Source organism: Acartia tonsa, chromosome 13 (genome assembly GCF_053477335.1).
Source record: "Acartia tonsa isolate MP-2025a chromosome 13, ASM5347733v1, whole genome shotgun sequence".
Taxonomy (NCBI): domain Eukaryota; kingdom Metazoa; phylum Arthropoda; class Copepoda; order Calanoida; family Acartiidae; genus Acartia; species Acartia tonsa.
The window spans coordinates 32527001-32542472 of NC_137272.1; the positions used below are offsets into that span (position 1 = coordinate 32527001).

The 15472-nt window shown below is 34.5% G+C and overlaps 1 protein-coding gene and 1 long non-coding RNA gene across 2 annotated transcripts; both read left to right on the plus strand.

The window, feature by feature from the left end:
* Positions 1-5874: 5874 nt before the first annotated feature.
* LOC145335255 (uncharacterized) lies at positions 5875-11717 on the plus strand. Its single transcript, XM_080180994.1, has 8 exons — positions 5875-5926; positions 6993-7111; positions 7628-7651; positions 8060-8146; positions 8874-8924; positions 9813-9852; positions 10642-10673; positions 11595-11717. Exons 1-8 carry the CDS (start codon positions 5875-5877, stop codon positions 11715-11717), a joined length of 528 nt encoding a protein of 175 aa, XP_080037120.1.
* Positions 11718-12379: 662 nt separating this feature from the next.
* Positions 12380-14569, plus strand: LOC145335256 (uncharacterized). The gene is made up of 3 exons (XR_013885184.1): positions 12380-12524; positions 13235-13294; positions 14465-14569. It is a non-coding gene; the product is annotated as an uncharacterized LOC145335256 (long non-coding RNA).
* The last annotated feature ends 903 nt before the right edge of the window (positions 14570-15472 follow it).

Here is a 15472-nt window from a genome sequence, read left to right on the forward strand (position 1 = left end):
CATAAAAGTCTGCAAATTTGTAAAGCCAACTATTTTGAAATCGTTATCATAAACTTTGGGAGCTAGTGAAATTCACAGCCCATTGTCACTTCCCTCCCTTCTTTAAAACTGATGACTCAGCTGATTTTCTGTTTACAGACAGATTTTTAAAATAATAGATATAGTAGACATAGATATTCCAACTGGCCCCATGATCCGTCAAACATAAAACGGAAATTATAACAGACAAATCAGCTTATACCAAAAACGAAATAATTTCTTTAAATCCCGAAACCTTTACGTAATTTCAGCTGTCGTTGGGGGTCAACACAGAGTAGAATTGTCGACCTCTACATCTGCCCCACAAATTTTATTTCAGATTTATTTTGCTTATACCTTATTCCTGCAGACAAACACCTTTGTTTATTTTTTGTTATAATAGCTACCTTCTTTATCCTAAGAAATGCAACTATTTTAAGCTGACTCATTGTGAGAACTAAATGAAAAAAAACCTGCCCTTTCTTACCAAAATCTGTACTATTTCGAATCAATAATATAGCCAGACTGTTTCTCCACGGTTTCCCTATGTGCTCATTGCGAAATTATGTATCTAGATTATATCTATTTTAAAATAAAAATAGTGGATTTATGAATGACACCAGATAAAAAATAAAAAATAAATATTCTTCTTTTATCTAAATTGTCATAATATTAATTTTAGAATAGAGGATTAAATTTTTGGTATCTAAATTCTTTTTTTAATGCTGGGCTCATTGTAAGTTTTTCAAATGAACTCTTTGTATCATTACTTTTAATAATACTTGCGGTTACGCCCCTAGAGGCCTCTAGGGGAACTTGAGAAGATCAAGAGGTTTTATCAAACTAATTTTTTTGTGTTTTAGATTTAAAAAAAAATAAAATTTTTTTTTTTGGGGTGGGGGGTATTTTCCATTTTTTTTTTGGGGGGGGGGGGTTAGGGGCGTCCCACCCCCCAAGAAAATAGTTATAAACCTTCCCGGGACCTATGAGAAGCTACCCTGTAAAGGAGAACCCGATCGTTTAAGCGGTTAGCGAGATCCTTCGCTACAAACAAACAGACAGACAAACAAACATCATTCTACTTTGTATTATAGATATAGATAGCAGATTCAACACTTGGGGCTCTCTGATCAGTTTAAAGAGATGTTGAGGGGGAAGTTTACCCATCTTGTCGGGGCAGGAGAATTTTCTCGGGGAGATGAAAGTATCTTTCCTAAAGATAGACAAATTTCTTCTTGGGACCTACAAGAAGCTTAGCTGTAAAGGCAAGCTATATTGACCCAGCCTTTAGCGAGATTTCTAGCTATACATTTTTACTTTTATAATAAGGATTTCTATAGTAATAGAACTTCAACAGAAAAAAATATGTAAGTAAAATTATAAAAAATAATAAAAAAAGAAAAGAATACAATTTATATTACAAAAATATTTAGACAAAAAACTTATGATATTTTCATTAATTATAAGTAAAATCTTTTATGTCTTTGTTTTTAACAAAATTAATGGATAACTTTTATTCTTTTTTTATATTCAAATTCTATATAAATGAAACAATACATAAAGAATTATGCTTTTAAGAAAAAACATTTTTTTACAATCTATGCAGGAATAAGGGTACATTGAATTATACTGGTTCTCTCTCATTCATAGGCTTTAAAAACTTTGGCAACTTAACTAGTTAATCTTGATTGGTTGGCACTAACTGACAAAACAAAGGACCTTGTATTATTTCTATTAAAGTGTTTTTTAAATAACTAGCGGCTTCGCGGTTCAGTGTTTACCGAGATCTTAAGGGACAGACGGACGGACAATTAGACATCAAGCTACTTTGTAATATAGATTATTATGTTTCTTTTCTTCTATTCATACAATAAACTTTTGTTGTTCGAATTCTCAATGAAAAAAAAGACAATCAATTATAAATTGTCCAAAAATAATATCCTTAACATAAAACTTTCAATTTAAAAATTATGTCCAGAACAGCAAGTAATATCTGCTACTTTAAAACAACTAGCGGCTACGCCCTTAGAGGCCTCTAGGGGCACTTGAGGAGGGGGGAGTCGAATTTGATAACCCAATTTCTTATTTTAGATTTTAAAAGAAAATTTTTAAAAAAATATTGGGGGGGGGGGGGGTGGAAATTTTTTGTTTGCCCCCCCCCCATTATTTTAAATTTTAGTTAAAAAACGTAAAATTTTTTTGGGGGGGGTATTTTTCATTTTTTGGGGGGTTGAGGGTGTCCCACCCCACAAGAAAATAGTTATAAACCTTCCCGGGACTTATGAGAAGCTACTCTGTTAAGGAGAACCCGAATGGTTCAGCGGTTCAGACACACAGACAGACACACAGACAAACATCCTGTTACTTTAGTATAAGGATAAGTTGGTGAAAAATTTAGAAAATATTGTGGAATCAAAATCATATAAAAATCACGAAACCTTTAACATAATCAATGGTACTTATAATTTGTTGTTGTTATGAAATTATATACCAGGGGCGTCCAAGCTTTTTATTTTGGGGGGGGTAAAATTTTTTTAAGGGGGGGGTAATTTGGTTTTGGGGGGGGTAAAATGGCGCGCGAAGCGCGCCGCAAATTTTTTTTACCCCCCCCAAAATTTTTACCCCGGGGGTAAAATTTGCTTGGGGGGGGTAATTACCCCCCCTGAAATCTGTTGGCAGGGGTAAAATTTGTTTACCCCCCCAAAATTTACCCCCGGGGTAAAATTTTTGGGGGGGGTAATTTAAATTTTATAAAAAAATTAGTATTAAAAATGCGCGCGAAGCGCGCAAAAATTTTTTTTGTTAGAGATTTTCTATTTTGGGGGGAGTATTTACCCCCCCAAATGGTTTGGGGGGGGTAAATACCCCCCCCAAAATCGTTGGGGGTGCCTACGGCACCCCCAAGGTAGGGGTAATTTTTTTTTGGGGGGGGTATTGTTCACAAAATTTTGGGGGTGCCTACGGCACCCCCAAAATTGTTTGGGGGTGCCAAATGGCCCATTACCCCCCCCCTTGGACGCCTATGTTATATACTTATACATATAGACAGACGGACAAACAGAGATAATATGTTTGTAGAGTAGCTGCAAAACTTATAAAAAGTTTAATATCACAAAACTGAAATAAAACAATGTCCCTTTGAAATATTAAAATTTGTAATAAAATGGTTCTTTAGAAATAATTGTAAGTCATTAGACAACCGCTATAAGGTAAACTTGAATCACTTAATTTACAATTTCGTTTCATAATCGACTCTTTTTTAAAGGCGAAGCTTTTCTATAATTAGGGCAGGTCTGTAACGGATAGCTCTTTTCGTTAATCGATTTCAAACTTTGCATGATGATTACTATAGGAGTTAGGTATGAGTTAGAAAGCGAAGCAACGGTATTATCCTCTTACAAATTTTTTTTTCAATATTGAAAATTTGAGTATCCCCCCCCCCCCCCCACCGACAGCGAACTATGAACTCTGGCCGCAGCGCTCGGCTCGCTAGCCTGCCTAGCCGCAGCGCTCGGCCCCCTTGCCCGCCTAGCCGTAGCGCTCGGCTCCCTAGCCTAAAACCTAACCTAACCTAAAATAGTTGTTCGTCGGTAGTCGGGGGGAAAAAAATTGAAAACAAATTTTCTAAGAGGATAACGCCCAAATTTTTATGTGATTAAATTATCCGATTGGTCTGATTATAGGAATACTGTTTCCTAGGACAACAACGTACATTGTTATAAGCGAAGCATGTCTATAATCAAGTCCTTAAAATGTAAGTATGTCCTTAAACAATATCCTGTATTTAAGCAGTTTTTTCAACAGATCTACATACAATATTGTTTCGTTCGACTATAATACATTTATATTCTGATTATTAAGCTCTGACACTCTACAAGTGTTAATGTTCATTTGTCCTAACGTTTCAGAGCTTCGCTTTTATAGATGTTGTCCTCATTGTTTACTTAACATTTTCTTTATCTGATTTTTATGAATTTAACCAAAAATTTCTTTCTTAGTAGCGAAGCTACTCATAAATTACTTTGTTTGTCTGTCTGTCGGTCCGCAACACTATATCAAAAACATTTCTTTGCTGTTATTTAAGATAGATTGCTGAATATTCTCCTTTTTGTGAAAATCTAAAGAGCAACTGGTATACAAATATATTTTGTCGGTCATACTACATAAGACATAACTTATCCATAACTAGCTGTTTGTGCTTCGTTTTTTGTCATCCTTGTTTTCTTTATCAGGATGGTTGGTAAATTACAAATTTTGCTGCTCTTGACAGGTAATTTTTAACTTAAAGACTTTGATTGCATAACGTTTATCTGGATTTTCTAAATGCGCAGTTGAATGTTTTTCTACCGCTTTGTTGTAATTATGAGACGTCTGACGTAGCATCAGTAGGAATTAATCTAAACATCCTGTTAATGTTAATTATTTTAGAATTGTTGTTCAATTATCCTATCTATAATACAAAGTAGAATGATGTCTGTCCCTCCGTCCTTCTGTCTGTCTGTCCTTTAAGATCTCGGCAACCACTGAACCGATCGGATTCTACTCTTCAGGGAATATACCTACTGGTCCTTTGGTGGTTTAAGGCTATTTGCTTGGGGGTGGGACACCTCCCCCCCCCCTCCAATTTTTTAACGAATTTTTCGAATATTGCTAATTTTGCGAATTCGCTATTTATTTGCGAAAATTTGCGATCCATTCGTATTTTTTTCCGTAGGTAATAGAAGATGTAATTATACCTCTTGGGGCAAAGCCCCTAGAGGCTAGGGGCGCAGCTGCTAGTAAACTATATAGTAAGGGTTTTTCTCTTTAGCTTAAGATCTCAATTACTTCTGAACCGATTGAGATCTCCCTTTGAGGGAAGCTTCACCTAGGTCCTTTGGTGGTTTTAGTCCATTCTATTTTCAGATTAAAGTCTTGGGATGGATTTATGCTATTTTTTGTAGCCTCTCTACCTTTCTTTACAATGCCCCTAGAGGCACGGGGCGTACCATCTAGTACTTATATATAATGTTCTTTTTTTCTCTCAAGGAATCTGTAATTTGAAGCCTACAGCGGCCCAATTTGAAGATGTCTCTAAAATTGAACCAGGTGAAAAAAATACAGTCAATTCTAATGGGTATGATTGTGAGGATTTAGGAGAAGGGGGGACCTAACGCAGTCCACATGGGTGCTACATTGAGGTTGCTATTAAGAAATAACACCCCAAACAATTAAACATAATGAAGCATGAGCTCATAGGCGTCCAAGGGGGGGGGGGGGGGTAATGGGGCGATTACCCCCCCCAAAATTTTTTTTCATTTTACTCCCCCCATTTAAAATTTACCCCTATCCTGGGGGTGCCGTAGGCACCCCCAACCATTTAGGAGGGGGTATTTACCCCCCCAAACAATTTTGGGGGGGTAAATACCCCCCCCAAAATATAAAATCTCTAATAAAAAAAATTTTTGCGCGCTTCGCGCGCATTTTTGATACTATATATTTAATAAAATTTATATTAACCCCCCCCTAAAAATTTTACCCCGGGGGTAAATTTTGGGGGGGGTAAACTAAATTTACCCCTGCCAACAGGTTTCAGGGGGGGTAATCACCCCCCCCAAGCAAATTTTACCCCCGGGGTAAAAATTTTGGAGGGGGTTAAAAAAATTTGCGGCGCGCTTCGCGCGCCATTTTACCCCCCCCCAAAACGATTTACCCCCCCAAAATAAAAAGCTTGTACGCCCCTGCATGAGCTATTGAAACCACTATCCAACCAAGACAAAAGTCGTTAAACACCTCTCCTAAAAATGATTCCTCTAAAACTTAAAATTTATTTGATTTCCAATCGATTAGAAAAAAGTGCTGAATCATATGTAAAAAATGTATAACACATTGTATCATAGACGTTGTCCTGGACAGCAAACCATCTATTGTGAAGCAGCATATAGGGCCCCATAAAGGATGACGTCATACAATATGACTGACCAATGATAGGCCAGTATACATACATTATACATTTTACACATTCATACATATAACGTATGCTGGCCTATCATTGGTCATTTTTATTGTAGGACGACATTAAAAAATATTGGTCCTGAACCTGCGGTTCCTTTAACCTGTGTACCCTAACCCTAAGGCGCTACTCTTTACCCAATTTAAGCTAACCTAAACTAAAATATAAAACAAACAGATTGTTTCAACTTATTTAAAAAGAAGAGGTAGTGGGGTTTATGTGCTCAAAAAGAGCCCAGAAATAAGGTATAGCCAACAAGCGAAATAAATCTAAAAAAAATGGGGTGGGGGGGGGGGGCAAATAAAAAGGTCGCTATTTCAACAACAGCTGAAAGTCACGTATGGAATTCTGGATTTTTTTCGAACTAATTTCGTTGTTGGTACAAGCTGGAAAGAGCCTAATTGCAATGTTTCTGACAAAGAATTGATTAAAAGCGAAGCTTTTCTATAATTAGGGTCGGTCGGTCCGTCCGTACGTCCGTCCGTAACAGATAGCTTTTTTTCGTTAATTTAGGCATGTTAGAATTGTCCTATCGATTTCAAACTTTGCATGGTAATTCCTTTAGTAGTTAGGTACGATTTAGAAAGCGTAGCAATTCTATAATCATTACCAGAATGTCCGTAAGTCAATTTTAAACATGTCGATTTTTTTACTTTTTTAACAACAAATTTTCATGTGATCTAATCATCCAATTGATCTGATTTTTGGTATATCAATTCCTGGAACAACAAAGTATAATGTTATAAGCAAAGCAACTCTATAATCAAGTCATAAAAATGTAAGTATGTTCATAAACATTATCCTGTATCCAGCAGTTTTTCAACAAATTTACTTACAATTTTGGTTTGACTCTTATACATTTATATTTTGATTATTCAGTTCTGACACTATACAGTATACACATGTTAATGTCCGTTTGTTCTACTGTTTCAGTGCTTTGCTTTTATGGATGTTGTCATCCTTGATTTTAATTTAAATTTAGATGAAACTATTACTGACCTACTGAACAACGGTGGTGAGTCAACTACTTCAGCTGTAACTACTTCAACGGCTGTAACCCCTACTACTACTACTGCAATGACTCATTATGTCAAACACAAGGCAAAAATATATTTGGCTTTAATCGTACGGGGAGAAAGTCGCTCCAACAATCTGCATGTGACGTCATAAAAATGAGGGAGTTGACAGGAGAAGTGGGAAAAAAACCCTAAGAAAAAGATGGATAATCACTTATTTATATGGCGCCACAGGCTGATTTTTTGAGCAACTTTCTCCCCGTTCCATGATCGAATCATGTTTTCAAATATGAACCAGCGGCATTAACGTTTGAACATTCAACTTTATGAATCAACCAATCAAAATTTAGTTTAAGTCTCCTCCCTTATATTGTACACTGAAGATAAAATTTACAGGAAAGATTAAACTTAATGTGGGATGACGGTAAAAACCCACAATTTGGCGTCAGAAAAAATACAAAAAAACCCCAAAAATAAGATGTCTATTGTCAAATCATACATAACATATATTTTATCAATAAGTCGGTTATACAACATTTTTTCTGTTGTTGCAAATGTAAGGCTTTTTTGTCATAAAGAGTCAAATATATATTTTTTACAGATGGATGAATCATTTTTTGAACAGGTTACAGTTTTAATATTCGTTTCAGTAAGGCTTCGAAACTGCTAAATATCCGCTTGATTTTATCCAGTTCTCAACCACATCGAAAAATTATTAATAGCATCGAATTACAGAAAGTTTTCACAAACATTTTTAAAAATCATAAAAGTTGAGACCGTCTTCTTCGGCCCCTCGGGGCTAAAAAATGGTTTTAATATCCGTGGAAAGCTCTCTATAATACGATGCGATAGATGACTATTCCAGTAAGTCTCTAAATCCGATTTATTTCTGTTGAACTAACACTTGTTCTCTGTTTTGGGCTAAGGCCTTAGGTGCAAAAAGCAGAAAAATATCCGATAATTTTTAATTTTATTATCTGCGGAAAACTGTCTATAATACTAAGTTGGTGAAAATAATTGTTTAAAACTATAGGTAGCTAACACATCAAGAAATGACACAATGCAATGTTCTTTTGATTGTGGTCTACACCCTGACTGTACAGTCTATCAACCCTATGAGGTAATATACAGGGAGGGAGGGGACAATGTGGAATAATATTGATTGTGGACTACACCCTGACAGTAAATATCAACCCTATGAGGTAATATACAGGGAGGGAAGGGATAATGTGGAGTAATTTTGATTGTGTTCTACACCCTGACTGCATAGTCTATCAACCCTATGAGGTAATACCAGGGAGAAATGAAATCATACAATACAAATGACCAATGATAGGCCAATATTCATTTAACCATTAGTCAATTACATTGTATACTGGCCTGTCATTGGTATATTGTATTGTTTGACGTCTTTTTTACTAGGCACTATCAATTGCTTCGGTTAGGGCACAGCAGGTTTAAGCCCACTGCAGGAGTTGGTCATGAGAAAAAACTATTCCTCCCCTTTATTTTTATTTTTATCAAAAGGTGGGTGGGTGTAAGAATGCTATCAGTGCTCCAAAGGCACTTTGAGGGAAAACACCGTTTTACTTAAAGGAACCTTGCAAGAAATTTACCGCTTTGACTACTGAAAGACTTCCACGAGTAGACCCAATACCCCAAATTTGAAGCCTTCAGCTTTATTAACAAAAAAGTTACAGACATTTCAAAATGATCCTTTTAGTACAATGAAAATTTTGAAAGATTTTTGTGGTTCAAATTTTGGGTATAGAGTCTACTAGTGGCAGACTTTCAGCAGTCAAAGCGGTGTATTTCTTGCATGCTTCCTTTAATATCTATGTTTTTAGAATGGATGTTTGTTGGGAAACCTGAATTGTGAATCTGCAACACCGAAGGAGGTACAGTATTTTTTTCATATTAATTTTCAACAAAACAAGGTTGACAACATTAATAAAAGTGAAGCCTTGAAATGGTAGGACAAACGGACATTAACACTTATATAGTGTCAGAACTGGATAATCAGAAGATATAAGAGTCGAAGCAAAATTGTAAGTAAATTTGTTGAAAAACTTCTTTATACAGGATAATGTTTATGGACATACTTACATTTTTAGAACTTGGTCATAGAGTTGCTTCGCTTATAACATTATACTTTGTTATCCCAGGAATCAACATTCCAAAAAAACAGATCAATCGGATGATTACATCACATAAAAAATTGTTGTTAAAAAAGTAAAAAAATCAAAATGTTTAAAATGGGCGTACGGACATTCTTGTACTGATTATAGAGTTGCTTTCTAAATCGTACCTAACTACTAAAGGAATCACCATGAAAAGTTTGAAATCGATAGGACAATTCTAACATGCCTAAATTAACGAATAAAAGCTATCTATCTCGGACGGACCTACGGATGGACGTACGGACCGACCCTAATTATAGAAAAGCTTCGCTTATAAAATTTACTTCATTATCAGGGAGGGAGGGGACATTAGGCTATTTAATACGCTAGTCCCCAAAGTTTCATAATAACGATTTTTCATTTGTTGCCTTAACAAAATGGGGGACTTTTATTGAATTGTGATTGGTTGGTTCACTAAGCATCAAAACGTTTCAACCATTAATTATAATCTACAGAAGGCGTATCTTTGTGTATAATCATTGGGGATTTACATCAATTTACTGGCTATTGTCTTATCTCTTTGGTTCCCTGATTAATTATAGAGAGTTCGTTTATGTATAGTAATGTATTAAAGCTTCTCTTTTTGGAAAATGTATTTTACTTTAGATTATTGGCGAGTATTATGTTTCCACGGCTAAACTACACGGTAAGTGTATTCATATCAATGTTACATAGTACTATGATGTCTGTTTGTCTGTCTTTCTAGCGGATTTTGCTAGCTTTTCAGTAAATATACGTACCGTACAACCTGCCTAGGTATTAAAATTTCCTCAAAATAAAATATTTTAAGATGTATTTACTTTTAAATGAAGACTTTTTGTTGATATTGCCATTTCAATTGATTTTCTTGTTTTTTTTAATGTAAAGTATTTTTAAAAGCGAAGCTTTTCTATAATTAGGGTCGGTCCGTCCGTCCGTCCGTCCGTCCGTACGTCCGTCCGTCCGTCCGTCCGAGATAGATAGCTTTTATTCGTTAATTTAGGCATGTTAGAATTGTCCTATCGATTTCAAACTTTGCATGATAATTCCTGTAGTAGTTGGGTACGATTTAGAAAGCGTAGCAACTCTATAATCATTACCAGAATGTCCGTACGTCCATTTTAAACATGTTGATTTTTCTACTTTTTTAACAACAAATTTTCAAGTGTTTTAATTATCCGTTTGATCTGATTTTTGATATATTGATTCCTGGGACAACAAAGAACAATACTATAAACGAAGCAACTCTATAATCAAGTCCAAAAATGTAAGTATGTCCATAAACATTATCCTGTTTTTAAGCAGTTTTTCAACAAATTTACCTACAATTTTGATTCGACATTTATACATTTATGTTCCGATTTTTCAGTTCAGATACTATACAAGTGTTAATGTCCGTTTGTCCTACCGTTTCAGTGCTTCGCTTTTATGGATGTTGTCATCCTTGTTTTATTAGAGAGTTGTCCTCCATGCTTTGGTGTTTTGATTGTAAGTTTTCATTTTTATAAATTTTAGTCAGGGAAATGATATTATGAAAAACAATTCTAAAAGAAAATTTCCCCACAACCCCCTTCCCCTTTTCCATCATACTTTAAAAGGTTTCGTGATTTTTGTAGAATTGATTGTTAGAATAGCTACCCCTGAATTTTAGTAGCTTTGATTTTTGTAATAATTCAATCCCTGCTTACTTACCCATTCGAAAAATTTTATTCGTTCTATAATTACTAGCGGCTGCTTGGGGAAAGTAAACACCCTCTATTTTCTTTTTAAGTTTTCAAAAGAAAATAATGATTTGGGGGGGGGGGGTCATCTTTTTATGGGAAGACATATTACAAACCTTTGCTGGGCCTATAAGAAGCTTCACGGTAAAGGGGAACAATATGGGTTCAGCGGATAATGATATCCTTCGTTACAGACAAAAAAGCTTACTATTATATCTTTAAGATTCGCTCCTAGCCTCTAGGGGCTTTCCCCAAGAGGTTTGGTCAACCTAATTTTTCGTATTTTAGATTTAAAAGCATAAATAAAAAAGTTTTTTTAGGGGAAAATTTTTTTTTATTAGGTGGGGGACGGGGTTAGTCGAATCCCCTTTTTAATTTTAGTTTTTAAAAGATAAATCGGAGAGGGGGTAACTTTCCATTCTTTTTTTTTTGGAGGGGGGAAATTAGGTCAAAATTAGGTCAAAACCATTACAGGACCAATAGGTATATTCCCTGAAGAGTAGAGCCCAATAGGTTCAATGGTTATTGAGATCTTAAGCTTCAGACGGACAGACAGACAGACATCGTTCTACTATGTATTATAGATAGGATTCTTGATTTGGTAATCAAAACCTTTTTATAATCATCCATTTTTTACCGAAAAAAAACTTTTTAAGAATATGTATGCTTTCTTTGCCTTATTTTTTAGAGAGATGGATGCTGGTTTTTTCCAACCAAAGGATTGGTAACTTATTGGGGTAAAGATTTTTTAAATCCAAGATATTTTAGTGCTTTCTTTCACAGTGCATATCGAGCAAAAAAACCTTCTTAACCCCCCCCCCATTTTTTTTATAAAATATACCTGCGGCGCCCTTACTATGTACTCAATAAAACCTAACTTACTTAACCTAGTCTAAGTTAACACATGAAAAAATATATGCTAATTTCAGTTTTGTTAGCACCAAGAGACTAACGCCACGGGCCGACAAAATAGGGATTTATTTTTTGATTATTCATTTTACTATCTACAGAAAATTCCTTATAATACAAAATAAAAGGTTTCTTTTACAAACAGATCTATAGAATAGATGACTTTTTTCGTCTGCTAGCAAATTGTTTTTTGCTACTTGGATGTGTTAATATTCCTGACAACATTGGTTAGGTTTTAAACCCACAATTGAGAGTCGGCACAAGGTTATTACGATATGGAATAGTTATTTCTCGCATCGTATTATAAACGGCTTTCCGCGGATATAGAATGTACAATTATAAGATTAAAACTATTTTTTTAGCCCCGAGGTGCCGAAGGCATCGGCTAAAAAATGGTTTTAATCTTATGATTGTACATTTTTATATTCGTAGAAAGCTGGATATAATACGATGCTAGACATAGTTTTTTCGTATGGATGAGAACCGGTTCCTATCCACCGGATTCGAATGAATAGGAGAAATACAGTTATTTAACCCTTTCTCCCTCTAGTGTTTTAGTCTAATCTTCTTTATTTTGCCAGGGGCAAAAACTACGTGTACAAAATTTGGGGGTGAGATTTATAAACAGTGGAACGAAGCAACTCTTCAAGATATGATGACCGTGACAAATAATACAAGAGTCTGGCTTTATACTGAACATATAAATCAGGTAAACATTAATTTATAAATCAGACAAAACGACTGACTGAAAGGAACATGAATAATTTTATTGATTTATAAAAAATAAGCAAATAAACAAGAAAAGATTATTTATATAAATATTTAGCTATGATTATAAAGCTAATTTTTTACTTTTTCTTATTTGCCATTGATATCATTTACATTTACATCCATATTTCTAGACTGCGTTGCTACAATAGATCAAATTACATATGGTCAAATTTACAAAAGGTTTAATGCTACAAATGGTCTAATGCTACAAAAAGTCTAATCTTACAAATTTACTGTGTGATGGTGAATGTCGATTTTTTAAAAGTAAGGTTGTATCGGGTTCTAAACCATTCCATTGGGTAGCCAGAATACACTTTGGACAAACTGTCGTACGAAATTTTTAAATTTCAGCCTGTGACCAAAGTTATTCAAGAAAGAAATTATGGTTTCAAATTTTGTGCCTGTGTTTTATCACAATATTGGATTCTTTACATTGTTTTATTGTTGAATTGACTAATCTTTTTAAATTTTGTAATTTAGGTTTTTGGAATGGTAACACTAGACCTTGTGTAGGATTAGATCTTTTGTAGGGTTAGATCTTTTGTAAATTAGATCTTTTGTAACATTTGACCATTTGCAGGATTAGACCTTTTGTAGGGTTAGACCTTATGTAGGGTTAGATCTTTTGTAGCAAAGCCATATTTTTAGACAGTGACGGTGAAAATTGGAACTGATCAATCATTTTCTTACACAGCAACAGAGACACAGGTAACAAAGTTAATAAATCACAGGGAAGGAGGGGTCATTGGGCTTTTAATTACACTGGTACCCAAAGTTTAAAATAATTTTGTTTGTTGACTTGTGCAACTTTTACAAAATTTTTATTGGTTAGTTCATAAAAAGTAGTGTCCAAACGTTTCATCCAATATTTCAAATCTACAAAATGGTAATATTGTTTATCCTTATAGGGTAGGTATATAAATATATCGTCAATTGTATAATCCCTTAAGAATAAACTGTGTGATTAATATGATCTTAAACTTTACTAAACGAGCACTCTCATTCGTTGGCCTAAAAACTTTGAAGTTTTAAAACTATCAGTGTTTAAACTTTTCCACCTATAATTTTAATCTAGAGAAGGACTTTAGATATGTATAATCCTCGGCTCCATAGCCATTTACCCCAACTTAATCTAAAATATTTATCAGACAAAGGGGGGAAGGGGGGGGGGGTGTTAGTTTTATAAAACAAATTTCAAAGAACGTGTCCTAACTTTTGTGATTTTTAAAAAATAGCTAGTCGGTGCTTTTAGTAAGTAGTAGATGTAAAATGATTCATAGAATTTAGTTATGCAATCGGTAGACCTCTTATTTTTGAACTAATTTTTTTTTTTTTTTAAATCAAGTTGGTTTTAAAATACTTAAACGCTACAAAAAAAGAAAAAGTATGATCTGTACGTTCAGCCGTTTGGCAGCTAGCAGCTTTTAAAATTCATAGATTTTTGGAAATATTGCTTACCAGCAATATTTTACCGTGAACTGCAGTAGATCTAAGAAAAAAATTGCCATTATGAACAAAAATAGTAAGATCTTTAATTTAACACTTTACTTTTGAATTCTGTTGAGTAATTATTGAAAAAATCTAGTTTGTTGAAGCCCGGTGATTCAAAACTTTGAACTTCGGAAGCTCGTCACGAATGGGTTAAACAAATCACAAAAGTTAGTACACGTTCTTTGGAAGAAAAAAAAATTCCTAAAAGGATAACTTCTTTAAATCAATCAATCATCTATTTTTTAATCCCTTAAGATCCTTGTGGTATGTACAGGATTTTTGCAACTTTTGGGGGAGGTGTGACCTTCTACCCACCAATCAAAAAAACAAATAACAAATTTTTAACTTGGAGTTGATCTTAATTTTAAAGAACTATAATTTTTTCAGAACAACAAATTAGAGTTGACATATGGATCAGATTATGGATACTTTGTAGATCGCAGGAAAGTGTTTAATCGACAGTTAAAATCTAAAAATATTTTTAAACAATGATTAATACAACCACTAAAGCGAAGCTCAGCATATCATACAGACAAATTAACGTTTTTAAATATAGAGAGTCAGCTTCATTAGATTTAATCTTATTCAGAAATCTTAGCCAAAATTTTGTCACAAATCTTATTAAATCCAGGATGCTTAATATGTATTAACTTATATTTTACTTTTCCCCAAGAGGTAATTTAAAAAAAAATAATTATTTCTGATCCTGCCATTTTTTGTAAAGTAACTGCCTCACCACCAATTTTTAGGGAGGGGGGGAAATTTTCCTTTTTTGGGGTGTTGGGGGTGTCCTACCCCCCAAAAAATAGCGTAAATTCATCACAGGACCAGTAGGTATATTCCCTGAAGAGTAGAGCCTATTCAGTTCAGCGGTTACCGAGAACTTAAGCTTCAGACAGACGGACAGACATCAAGCTACTTTGTATTATAGAAGACGTGATTGTTAAGTAAAGTTAATAACCTAAACTAATTCATATACAATTTGGGGGCCCGGCTCCGTAGACTTTTATAATGTTTTTGATAATCGAATAGGAAAGAATCATCAAGGCCGTCCAAGCTTTTATTTTGAGGGTTGTAAAATAAGGGGTTCAAAGGTTTGGAGGGGAAATCTAATATATTTTTGGATGAGGAGATTAAAAGTTTGAGGGGGATAAACACTCCCCTGTGATTAACCACTGCACAGGGCGGATACAAAAGCCCGTGCTCTCTGCCATGTCAACGCTGGACAACAGCTCTTTGGAGATGCTATGTAAAAAAAGATTATTTGGACGCTTTACTTTTTCCAACGTCTTATTTTGGCCATAAAACAAGTTGTTATCAAATTTCAATTTTAACAAATAAAGTTAGTTTCTGCTTTTATTAGATGCATTTATGCAGGAATAAGGTATAGCCAAC

What these genes read in the sequence shown, in the direction of transcription:
- LOC145335255 (XM_080180994.1), top strand. Translation starts at nt 5,875, where the DNA reads ATGTATAACACATTGTATCATAGACGTTGTCCTGGACAGCAAACCATC. An exon ending in ATGAATCATTTTTTGAACAG is followed by an intron (nt 7,652 to 8,059) that starts GTTACAGTTTTA and finishes TTAAAACTATAG; the next exon opens with GTAGCTAACACATCAAGAAA. An exon ending in CATGCTTTGGTGTTTTGATT is followed by an intron (nt 10,674 to 11,594) that starts GTAAGTTTTCAT and finishes CTTATTTTTTAG; the next exon opens with AGAGATGGATGCTGGTTTTT.